This window comes from Heteronotia binoei, chromosome 2, assembly GCF_032191835.1.
Source record: "Heteronotia binoei isolate CCM8104 ecotype False Entrance Well chromosome 2, APGP_CSIRO_Hbin_v1, whole genome shotgun sequence".
Lineage (NCBI taxonomy): Eukaryota > Metazoa > Chordata > Lepidosauria > Squamata > Gekkonidae > Heteronotia > Heteronotia binoei.
In genome coordinates, this window is record NC_083224.1 from 172,929,603 (window position 1) to 172,942,936 (window position 13,334).

Here is a 13,334-nt window from a genome sequence, read left to right on the forward strand (position 1 = left end):
GTATAAGTTTTCAAGTGCGAGCATTCTTTTTTAGATACGGTGAAACAGAAACTTTATTATGCTGCTTCAGGCAAACACGGCTACCCATCTGATACCATCAAGGCAGTTTCACCATCCAGTAGCAAGTCCTCAGGCAGTTTTGAGTTAACTTTGTCAAGGCCTCATTAATAAAGGGCTTCTACTGGCTGCCTACCCAGTCTGTACTCCTAAAAAGGCACCTATCCAATTTTTAAACTCCAGCAAATGAAATTCCAGATTTTCTTGGAACAGTGTCTGTTTAGAGATAAATCTGATTGCCAGGAAGAGAAAGCGACCATCTTTAAAAATAAACTATGGCAAATGCATAAGGTGGACCTTCATCGAGAACACAGCAGTGCACAAAATTATGAAAGCTGGACATAAGCTTCTCCTGATGCAGTTGATACTAGATATTATCCACTAACAGGAATATACCACATATATATACTGCATCATGTAAATAGCAAAAGGCCACTTAACAAGATTCTGAACTGGTCCAAACAAAGTTAAGCATTTGAGATAGATTATGGACATGTTCATGTATGTAGCACAAGGAGCAAGTGTGAATCACACAGGGAGTGGACAACATCTCTTCACTGACAGCAAACCCAAGCTGATTACTTCACAGTGTATTAATTGGCCCATCTTTGTAAATAAAACATGTCTGCCTCATTGATTTGTTTTACATTGTTATGTAGTAAGAACGTTTATAGACAGCAAGGCTTCCCACTCATCTTAATGTGGTGCAAAGAAATAAGAGTACTGAAGACAGTTTTGGCTTCCAAAGAAGCACTTGGTTATCTACTCAGCTCAGTGAAATCCAACTGACCACCCAGAAAGTCACCATAGATAAGTGACCACTAGTGTTCAGAGGTAACACTAAACAGCTATCATTTAACCCAGGAAGATGGAGGAAGGTCTCATCAGGTAGACGATGCAAAAGAAACTGGCTCTGACATTACCTTTCAACAACAAGCACTTAAAAGCAAACAACGTACCCTCTCTTGGGAAATGCTATACAGTGAGATGAATAGGTTATTTTAACTAAACCTATACATCTCAATAGCCTTTTATGCCATCTTATTCTTGGAATCTTCATTGAAACTACCTTTAACAGAGGGGTTTAAAACTCACATTGATTTGTTACATAATTTATTTACAGCGAATCAGAGAGAAGTCTGTTTCAGACTAAAGTGGGATAAAGACATCGCAAGGAGGCAAAGATACAGCTCACAAAAGGGCCATACTTCCAAAACAGGCAGGGCAGCTATGTGTAGATTTTTAGCGACTCGCTTAATGAAATCCAAACATTTTTCAGAGCAAGCAATCATTTAGCATAAACAAAAGCAGGATTAGGATGGTTTCATACCCAGACAAGAACCTCCTTTTTCATAGCTGCTCTAACAGCAGATTTGTTGTTGGCAGGACAAGAATTCTTATAGATCTGTCAACTATCTGCCTGTCCTGATGTCTGTCAAAACTGAAAGTAAGTCACAATTCAAAGTATGTGCTTTGAGGAGGGGGTGGGGTGCTTTATTATCATCCCCTCAAAATTAAAGATTATATCTCCTACACTGCAAAATGACAAAAGACAAAATCTTCTACAAAAAGGAAGGGCACTGACTATTTGGTAGAACAGCTAACTCTGGAATTGTAGACTGAAATATAATATTGCATCCCTGCTGGGATTTCAATTAAAGTCATTCTGCTTAAGCAAACTATACCGCTCCCTGAACCAAATGTTACGAGTTGGTTTTATGATATAGAGAAAAGACTTCTGTGTAGGCAGAAGTCTTTGGTATCATACAGATGCTTTCACCTTACCGATATAGATCAACTCCAAAAACTAAAAGCTGAGAAATCAACATACAGCAAGGACTTCTTTTCCCCTACAATTACCTATTCCATAACCTTTTATCATCTGTATAACTGATATTTTCTACTAGGAGGAAAGTACAGTCCAGGTCCAGAATGCTATCTAGCTCAAGTAATCCTGCATGTGTGTTTGTTTTCCTACTGGATAAAACACAAAAAAAGATAATAATCAGTTACAGCCACCCAGCTCTTACAAAACTTCTTGCTGAACTAAATTTGAGTCAGTTTCAGTAACTGAATGAGTCCAACAGCACCTTTATGACCAACAAAGTTTTATTCAAGGTATAAGCTTTTGTGTGAAAGCACACTTCTTCAGATACAGAAACTTCCTGCTGTTCTTCCTTGCCCTTCTTTTTTTTTTTAATCATACAGTGTCATTGAAATGTCTTCTACAGCCAGAAGGAAAATACATCTGCACATATTTATTTTGCATAATTATTCTCCTTCTAAGACTGGATTTTAAAGCAAGGACAAACAACAGAATGAGAGAGACAGAAAGGAGGAGATGACAGGATAGTGACAGGATGCTGAACAGCAGCAGGCAACAGTAATCAAAGGGAACAGGGGGCTGCTGAAGTCTCCAACCTCTAACCTGAGTCACTGCTCAGGGAACAGCTACCCCCCCAAAAAAAAATTCCAGCTTCACTGTAACAGGGCAGCAGACCATTCTCTCTAGGGCAATTAATACATAGTGCAGCCAATTTACAAACCACTGGTGCAAGGGGGAGATTCAGTATTTTAGGAAGTCCCTTCTCCCCTCCTACAATGACCGACAACCAGCACAGAACTGTTTTATATTGCCTAGGGCATCTTGAAAATAAAATTCAAGAGTTATTCCATAGGCCCTTTAAAAAGTGACGCCCAGAAAACAGGAACCAAACCTAACATTAAACAGTTGTCTGATTTATTTATTTATTCGATTTATATCCCGCCCTCCACACCGAGGCGAGCTCAGGGAGGCCATGAGGCACAGAGATCTCACTGAATGTATGCCTGAGAAAACTGTATTGTATGTGTGACATAATCATGCACCTTTATAAAGAAAATTACAATGTCTGGAATACTTCTTGTCTGAACTGCTGCTTGTGTGTCCTTTACTCGTGACTCAGGGGAATTTGATGATAATACTATATACTTGGTAGGTGTTAGTGGAATAAAGATTAAGAACCACTGGTTGAGGTCTATATGCTATACTATAAGTTTGCACTGTATATCCTAAACTAGTTCAGGGAAGACTTAAGCCTGCACACCCCCTCTTCCACCATCCCCTCCAGGGGCCATGAACAGATTAGCTACTTTTTGGTTTTTGGGAAACCATGGTTGTCAGTGACATCTGAAGTGGCAAATAAGTTTTATATTTGTCTTACGAGCCAAGATGGCAAGCCACAGTAACCCTGGTTTGCAGGGCTATCAATAACCGCAGTTTGACTATTCTGATGCAATAAACTATGGTTTGCCAAAAACCTGAAACTAACTAGCTCACAGCGAGCAAAAGAACACATGAGCCCAAAGCTCCCACCAGGCTCATTCAAGCCAACCCCAACCCAAGATCTACATCTGAACCAAGTTACTGAGATTTTTCAAAGCAGAGTTAAAAGTTTCACAACACAGAGTAAGATAATTACTCGGCCAGAAATGCTATGTAAATTCAAATCACTGCACCAATTTAAACAGACTAAATTGATGCCATTCATCCAGTCGGAGCTAGTCTCGCCCACCACAAAAGCTAAAAAGCTTTATAAGGTTTTAATAAAATCTGGTAGGAGCTAGACAAATTTCTTTTATTATAGAAAGCTATTTAAGATACACACTGTCGTATTGTTCTTGGAATGCAAACAGTGGCATTTCTTTTTGTTAGTGCTTCAGTGGGTCAATATACTAGTGCGCTGGCACTGAGTGTATCAAATTTTCATTGCTTAACGGTAATCCAAAGCCTGTCCGAATGCAAGTGTTTCACTCCTCCAGACTGAAAGAACAAGAATAAGGGACTGTTTCCCTTGCAAAAGAGAATTTATATGGGCATACTATAAAAATTGGTCTCTGCAACTATTTCTGCTGTACATTTATTGGTCTTTGTAAGGGACAGGTTTGTGATGCTATAATGCATTTTTACTAGCTGAGATTTTACTTCCACGCAAGCGATTGACCCCTCCTCCCCATTTCAGTCAGTACAATAGCAGAGATGCTGTATTATGAATACCTTCCCCTTGCCTACCCTTTATTTCTCTATTTCATATTACTTAGCATGTTACAAAGCTCCCAAATAGATGCTGGGTGGTAAGAATGTTCTAGCAGCCTTAAAGAGGGTACCGTTTTGGGAGTCTGCGTGTCCTGAACATGGCCTGTTTCTTTACTCAGTCCCCTGCATTATGTTACGTCTTTTTATTGGATAAAAACCCTCCTGTTGCAAGATGTTTACTGTTCACAGGTGTAGACCCAATAAGCCGGAAAATACACTAGAGGACATTCACCACATTTCAGTCATTCATTGAATCATATATGCACAAGTTTATGCCTGACTTTGGAATCAGAAGTCCCACTTTCTTGAGATTTTTTTATGTTGCCTTGTTTTTAAAACCTAAAAGGAGACCACAGGGCATTCCAGACTTCCTACTTCAGGACCAGGGCTGTCAAACTCATTTGATAGGAGAGCCAGATCTTACACAGTACTTTGTGGGGCCAGGCCATGTGTGTCATAAAATGTAATGTGAAGTAGTGAAGATATAAACTTTATACAGGACACAAACACAAATATTATTTTAACTTAAAATACAAACATGCTTAAAACTCTTGTGATATTTTGTTTAAAATGGAAAGGTGGGGGAATAGTGGGATTTGACAATGCAATTTTAAAAATAAAACATCAAGAAAAAGCACAAGGATCACAGCAGAAACTAAAAATATAAAATGCTCTGAACCTGGGAAAACAATGAAATGGCATTGCAAACTTCTCCCCCCACCCACCCCAGGGCCTACTCAAATTGACAACTGCTCTCCAGTATAATATCCCCCTTTGGCTGTAGGTCCCATGATTAGAGTACTCACTAAGTCGTGTTCATTGAGCAGAGACAAGCTGGCTCAAAGCATCAACTCCAAGAAGCCTGAGCTTCAGCTGTCTATATAGGAATCTGAAACACAGTGTAGCACAGACACAGCTGCAAGAAAAACATAGAATGGATTTTCCATCAAGGTCACCACATTCTCCCTACAGCTTTGATGGAGAGTCCATGCCATGTTTTCTTTGCAACTTTGTCTATGCTGCAGTCTACAAAGATGAGGGAACTGGGAACTGAAAGAGTAGGGAATTTCATCAGCCTACAAACTTCAAACTGTGAGGACGGGAGGAGGGAAGGGGAGAGAAAAGAGCCCCAGGGCCTGATTAAAGCCCTGGTCAGGCAGGTTCTGGCACACGGGCTGGACATTTGACACCCCTGCTCTAGACTGTCAATGAAGAAACTCTTTGCTCATAAGACTCCCTGGGGCCAGTTCTCACACATGATTTTTACAAGGCAGTATTACAGGGAGGAAAAGTTAATCTACTTCACTTCAGAATATACTACGTTGCATCTTTGCCTCCATTCAGCTACTCCTAGTTTCAGTCTTGCACACACTTTTTAGCAGCTGCTGTTCTCTACTCAGATGAGGCACAAAGAAAAAAAATCCTCTTAGCCTATCACCACATTCAAGCACAGAGAAGGAGCAAATATCTCATGATGTTGTCTATACTGCAAGGCAAGTAAGATGGACTAGTACTAGATGATTCAGTGTTACCTAATCTTCAGAGGAAGTGTGTTTCTATAGATCTGAGTATTGTCCGCTTCTAGCTCAAGGAGGTACAAGCTTTTGATTTGCTTGCAAACTCAAATTCTTTGGAGAGCAGAAGCCTGTAACTGAGACAAGCGAAATTGCCTTGCTATTCATTTATGCTGCTTTCACTTACCATGAACTCATTTAAGAAGCTGACACTCTGTAGCTTAAGGTATACTACTAATTAGGATGCAAAGCTCTCCCAGCCAGTAACTAGCCATGCATGGATTCTCGGGCTGCAAATAAAGTCATTTAAAATGACTCCTATTTTATATAAAAATCATCTATCACAGGGTCTTGAGTTTTCCCCTGTCATACTCATCAGCAAGAAGAGGCAGCTAACACTCTTAAGAATGCATTCCAATTAAGGGGGGTTTTTTGGGGGGAGGGGGCAAAGGAGTCTTACAATGTAGATTAAGAAAATGAATATATGTGTAAGAAAATGATACATATATAAGAAAAAGATGGGAGACTGTTTCCTAGACAGCATTAGAGTCTTCATTATACTGATTATGCAGCAACGTCCTATTTTCCACCACACTATTGCCATCAGATCAACAAGAACATATCCAAGCTATTTAGAGTCTATTTACAACTGGCCATAACATATATGCTGTTATCTGGGAGGTCATCAGTTCAAATGTCTTCGCTGCCACAAATCGCTAGGTGGCCATTTTCTCTCTATCATCTCAGTGCCCCACCTGCAGAGTGGGGAAAATAATATGTTCCCCAAAGAGCACTACGATCTAGTTCACAAAACCTTCTGGAAGTACCTGGGCCAAAAGTGGCCAGACTAAAAACAACTAGAGAACAGACCTTCTCTATAAAAGCACCCCAATGGTGGAACCAGCTGCCGGAAGAGGTGCGGGCCCTGCGGAATCTTGGCCAATTCTGTAGGGCCTGCAAAACCGCCCTCTTCCGGCTAGCCTTCTACGATGGAGCTTGGAATAAACATCACGCCATCATTAACATTAACATAACTGAGATAGTAGCACTATTAGATTATATTTTTAGACTGTTTTTAGATTATTTAAATATTTAATTGTTAACTGTATTGAACTGTATAATCTTGTTTTATTGTTTTAATATGGCTTTTGCCATGTCCTGTAAGCCGCCCTGAGCCTCGGCGGGGAGGGCGGGGTATAAATAAAATTTATTATTATTATATAAAATAATGCTAGCCCTTCTCACCTGTTTTTAGGGATAAGAGGATAACATGCAAGAAATGCTTGGAACATTTGGGAAGTGATATACAAATGTTTCTTTATTATTATTGCCAGTAAATGGGTGGTTGTGCACAAGATACCATAGGGAAGGGTAGGGGCAAGGTGTTCAGCAAGGTTTAATGGAACTGCCAATGCATAGCTTATTTTAAAAATGTTTTCAGATTCTATTTTATACCTTAGGCAATGTTACCAGCATATGGAAATAGTGTGACCTTTTTTGAAGCAAAGAGACATATACTTTTGACATGTATACCTAGGCCTGTTAGAAACATTATCCTCTTAAGAGTATAGCCCTAGTAAGCTGGCCAGCAATATAGGTAGGCGCTTCACATGAGCTTGTATATGGTCTGCATTAGGGGAGGGGAGCAGTTGCACAAAACTCCATTGCCATATTCTAACTCAAAAGGCAAGACAGATAACACGTACCTGATTTTGGAATTACAGGTCATTTCATTCTCAGGGTAATGAATATCAACTGCATCCTGGATGACTGTGCCATACTCGTAGACTTTAATCTTCTTTGTCACCCCAGCAATGGCAAAATAGTCACAGTCTCGGTCAAACTCAATACTAAGAAATGAAAACACACAACGAAAAAAGCTATTAACAACACAAATATCCATAGCCCAAACATTAAGAAACGCAGCAGATTTGAGATCTCCTGAATCTCAGCTCTCTATCCGTTGATTTGAAACAGCAAAGAGGAGAAATAAAAGAAAAAGCAAATGAAAGGGGAAAAAGAAGTAGGAAGGGAATGTTATTCCCGTCCATTAAGACATGTAAAGGATTCACTTTACTTTGGGGCACTACACAAATAGTAAGACAGCAGACCTAGGTTAGTCACTGGCAAACACTTAACACCTGACCTGAGCTAAGATAAACCATTTCAATGCACAGTCAGATTATGACTTCTTTACCCACTGACTCCCCTTACTGTGTGGCTCCACAGTAGCTCTCCTGCAGCTAGTTTTGCCCAGATTGCCAGCTTTTGTTTTTATTCCTTACTGCTTTCACAATACTGACAGCTCACACTGCGAATGAAGAGGGAAGGATTTGACCTATACTGAATGACTATGTGCCACAGCAGAATTGCCAAGTGATTTTCTTTACAGCCAAGAATTCAATTCTAGTAGGATGGCCATGTTAGTCTGTTGCAGCAAAAAACAAACAACAGCCTTGCAGCACCTTAAAGGCTGATAATATTTTATTCCAGCATAAACTGCCTTGGTCTAAAGGTCACTTTTTTCAGATGCAAGAAATGGATTCTCAGTATGCAATCCTTTCATGTAATGGTACATGAAAATAAAAGGACAAAGAATTAGAAGGGACAAGAAGCCATGACATTCAGGAAGTACATGGTGAAGTGTTACTATGCTCAAATTCAACTTTAATCAAGAAAATTATTACTTAATTTAAAATATTTGTATCATTTTTTCTACAAAGACCAGATTGAAAGCAGCTTACATATCTAAATGTAAAATGGCACATCCACTGCACAGATAATAAAATTAGAAGGAAAAGATCCTGAAGAGCCCAACATTTTTCAATTTCTGTGCCACTGTGACAGCAGGAAGCCAGATACAACCACATAGTGAGATCTACCACCATCAGTGTGAACTCAAACTTTCTCTTAGATTTCTGTGAACTCCATGGGGGATGTTTGTAAACCCGACCTACCCTTCAAGATTCTTAGGCTATCAAAAGAGCAGTTATTGCAGATGTTCCTACCTTTTCAGCTATTGCAAAATGAAAATGCCTACTCATTTGGTTGATAGTGCTGCTACTACCACCTTTACCAGCTCTCCAACCCCCCCCCCCCACTATGCTGTGTTTATTGCATTACTGCCATATATGTCAACAGCAGTGGCCAAATGGGTGGCTTAGAGGTAATTCACTGGTTATGTCAAGCTAACACCTGTAATGGGTGAGGAGTATCAGGCTTTGCTAAGACATTTAATGCCTGTAATAAGTGAAAAATCTCAAGAGCCACAAGTTGGAGGAAGACTCTGAGGTTTGCTGAATGGCATGGTAGGGCAGAAATTCCACACACACCCACTCAGGCTGATTGATAAAAGTTCCAAGTAACACCAAATAGGTGCTACCAATAAAGAGATCCCACCCCATTTAGTTCTCTCTCTCGCCATAAGATCAGTATATCTAATTGTCGATGTGGCTACCTCTGTGGATACTTAAAGCTAGAGATTGGAGCCATGGATAGACAAGACAGATCTTTCTACAAACCTGAGAAACGCCAAGTTTTACAGAAAAACCTGAACTCCAATCTCTGCCCCCTAAACTGGGAGGATTAAAAAAAAAACAAATAAGAGAAGCAGTGCCTGCATCTATAAAAAATGAACATCCTTTGAGATCTCACTGGCCATTGCAAGGGTGGCTAAGCATCCATAACAATACTACCTGCCTTCAAACCGTTTTTTTTTGTCAGTAAAAGACAGGGCCCTTTCAAGGGCTACTTTTGCCTCCCAGTCAACAACCGCTCCATGCCTGTCTGCCTTAGAGGGAAGATTCACTGGAGCCAGGCCCACCACAAAAGCAGCAGGCAACTTCCTATCTTGCAATCTCTAGAACCCACCTAGGTGCCATGGTGGCTAACAGACAACCTGATGCTGCATGACTTGTCTGAACCCAGGAGCAACTTCCACAAAACTTGTGTGACTTGGCTGGGCCAAGCAGTAGTTGCCGCACAACTTACTTGAGCAACCTGCTACAACAGGACTTTTGCAAATTGGCAAAATTTTCCCCTTCAAGCAGCTACCAGGGGAGGGAAGGAAGGAACCCTGAGACCCACTGGGGTATAGTGGTCAGCATGTCAGACTAGGATACGGGAGATTCAGGTTCAAATCCTAACTCTGCCATGGAATTTTGTTGGGTGACCTTAGGCCAGTCACTCCATCTCTGCCTGATCTACCTCACAGGACTGTTGTGAGGGTAAAAAAGGAGAGGAGAATGAAAGAAGCTGCTTTTAAGTCCCCAGTGGGGAGAAAGGTGGGTATAAATAAATAAAGCTGAAGAATGCTGGAGGGGTAGATTAAAAAGGTTAGTTTGGTAATTGGAAGAAGAAAAGGAAACAAAGAGGAGACAATACGAGGACTGCCAGGAGAAGGAAAAAAGGAAGTCATGTGGGGAAGAGCATACGGGGAAAGTGAAGTGATCTTGAAAGTTATTCTAAGTTTTCCACTTGTCTAATAGAATTAGAGTTAAAACAATTTTATTGGTAACATATGGTAATAAATCGATATCTTACATCTTTAAAAACTTCTTTTATCTACCCCATATATTACTTTTTACCCACCCCTCCCCCCGTTACTTGACCCCCGCCAGTGTTATTTACTTAAAAAGCTAATATTTAAAGGTACCCTTAACTATTAAAACAAAAATTTAAAACTTCTAAATCATAGTCTCTTAACATTCTTGTTAATTTGTCCATTTCACTCCATATCATAATTTTTATAATCCAATCCTATTTCTCTGGTATTTTTTCTTGCTTCCACAACTGCGCATACAATGTCCTAGCAGCTGACAGCAAGTACCAGATTAAAGTTCTATCTTCTTTTGGAAATTTTTCCATTTGTAATCCCAACAAAAAAGTCTCTGCAACTTCGTTAAACTCATATCCCAAGATCTTGTCTAATAGAATTTACCTCATCTCATGACATGACCTTCTGCACTGTTCTATCATACCACTACTGATTAGTGACATGGAACATGCAGAATGCTGTGATATCCTAACATGAAGTAAGTTCCTTCAGGCATTACACAATTGGAGCAGAAACACTAGATACAGGGGGGCCCTTACTGGCAGCAGAAGCACATTTAACTGCAGCATCTCGCTTGGTTCAGAATAATCCCCCTGCTTCATTTTATGCTTACCCTGAACATTAAAAAAAAAAAAAAAGATTTCAAGTCTTATAACGGCATCTGAGAAATAAAGGTGGACCACAGATAAGTCACATCCCTATTCATCTGCTGTATGCAGATGTCTCATGAGAATATTACGAAGTATATTAAAAATAAAGTTCCAACCAGAACAGTGATGACTGCTGATAAGGAAGACAGCCTTGTCAAATATGAAAGAGCAGAGTATGTTTTGTGAAGATCCTTATCTGGTACAGCCTTCTATACTTGGCAAGAACTGAAGAGGATGAAATGCAGGTCCCTGATGGTAGCAGACAAAAGGACTATTCCTCTGGCTTGGGGATTCCGCCCCCCCCCATAACACAAATGCAGAACTAAAGAAACGTGACACACTTACTTTTTCCACCAAGCGAACTCTCATTTTAAATGCTCACTATTAAAGATGGCTTCAATTAAACACATACCATTCCGATAACCCCTCGCTATAGTATGAGGCTCACAACTTTCCTTCCCAAGGTGCATCCAAATCCGAGGATGCTTTATTTCTCAGGGTCCTGGTGTGCCCCTTCATGTTTCCAAAATATGCAAAATGGCTTCTCCTGAAACTTTAGGCTCAGGATTCTCTCTTGTGTGAAAGACATACAGTGGCACAACTCATTTTTTTTTTTGTTAAAACAGCCAAAGAGGGGGAAGCGGCAGCAGAAGAGTATTCAGTCTAATAGAGTTTCTCATTCTTTGAGAAGAGGAGCTGAACAATGTTGTTGGACCCAAGGCTCCCCACTTTTGCCTTGTTCCTACTCAGTAACACAGAACTAAAAAAATGGCAGTTTCTCAGGTTGCATTGTCCAAGGGTAGAGCCATCATAGCACTGATTTGCTGAGGATCTCCACACTGAAACTGAATGCACCTTCCCTTCCCTCTAGTGATGATGCAGAATACAGAAATAAGGGACAGTATGGGCCAAGGTTTTCAGTCACTATAAGAATGCACAGGCACCCTGACTTGGATAGGCCAGTGAAAAGGAAAGGAAAGGTCCCCTATGCAAGTACCAGTCATTTCTGACTCTGGGGTGATGTTGCTTTCACAATGTTTTCATGGCAGACTTTTTATGGGGCGGTTTGTCAATGCCTTCCTCAGTCATCTACACTTTACCCCCAGCAAGCTGGGTACTCATTTTACCGACCTGGGAAGGATGGAAGGCTGAGTCAACCTCGAGGCGGCTACCAGCTTCCATTGGGGATCGAACTCAGGTCGTGAGCAGAGCTTAGGACTGCAGTACTGCAGCTTTCACACACTGTGTTACAGGGCTCTTAGGATAGCCCAGGCAAGCCCAATATTGTCAGATCTCAGAAGCTAGGCAGGGTTGCCTGTGGTTAGTACTTGGATGGGAGACTGTCCTTGAAATATCCAATTGCAAGGAAGGGGAAGGCTTTTTCAGCCACCTCCCTGAAAATCCTCCAGACCCCCAGTAGTGGTCAGTCATCAGAGGTCAACATGACTTCCAGGTGCAGATGCACACGCACACATGAAAAATATAAATATACCAAAGACAAAGAATGCACAGGCTAATATTTGGCTTCAGCTGTGTTGATGGGGAGGCAGAGTAAGAGGATTGCAGGGGCAATATTTTTCAGCATATTTGCACATCCAAATTTGATCTCCATAAACTTCATAAGAAGTCAAGATATCACCACAGCTTTGGTGCACATTTGGCAACAGGTATGAATATACAAGGTTACCTACTGAAATATCCTTTGGCTTGAGAACAAGAATTTGCGACTTTGGTAAAACCTAAGAGGTAAGCCCTACAAACTTTATCACACTGCTGTTTTTCTAAAGCTGACACAGAGAACAAAGAGCTAATGGCAGATGGCCTATGCATTATGAAGACAATGAAATCCAAGCTAAAAAACAATCAATTTGGAGTGCGGTTGACTGGAACTACAAGTTTAAGACTACCTCGGGATATCTCTGGAGTTTTCATGGCTATTACTACATACTCTCTGTATTTTACTATTTATTACATTTGTAGTCTATCCTTCCTTTGAGAGCATATACTGAATTATCCAATTTTATTCTCACATCCACACTGTGAGTTAGCTCAGACTAGGGAGGGAGAGGAGCTGAAATCTGTCATATTAGCCAATACAACACACTTGCTATAGACACATCTTACCCTGTCCTGCTACTGATACATCTAGAAAATTCTTCCTAATTAGCTGCATCTGTGAATACAGGTGATTACCAAATGAGATACCCATTCCTTCCCCAGACCAAGTTCTGCATTTAATTCTTTTTGAAACCATGCACATTATCAAAGGGCCTTAAAGGTTAACATCAACATCTTGAAGCAGATCCAGAACTCTACAACCAGTGCAACTGGTGTAGCACCAGCTAAATTTGCCCCTGCGGAGACATCACAGTCAGCAAATGTGCTGCTGCATTTTGCACTAGCTGTAGCATCTGAGTCAGGTACAAGGGTAGCCCTGCACAGAGTGAGTTACAATAGTCCAGCCTGGAAGTGACCGCTGTGTG

The 13,334-nt window shown here is 40.7% G+C and overlaps 1 protein-coding gene across 2 annotated transcripts in view; it reads right to left on the minus strand.

Annotated features, from left to right (window-relative positions):
* The window catches only part of COP1 (COP1 E3 ubiquitin ligase), a 180,288-nt gene that overhangs the window by 91,357 nt on the left and 75,597 nt on the right, over nt 1–13,334 (minus strand). For both annotated transcript variants that reach the window (XM_060232478.1, XM_060232477.1), the window contains exon 12: nt 7,353–7,496. In XM_060232478.1, the coding sequence (XP_060088461.1) occupies nt 7,353–7,496 (144 nt within the window). The remainder of the gene's footprint in view (nt 1–7,352; nt 7,497–13,334) is intronic.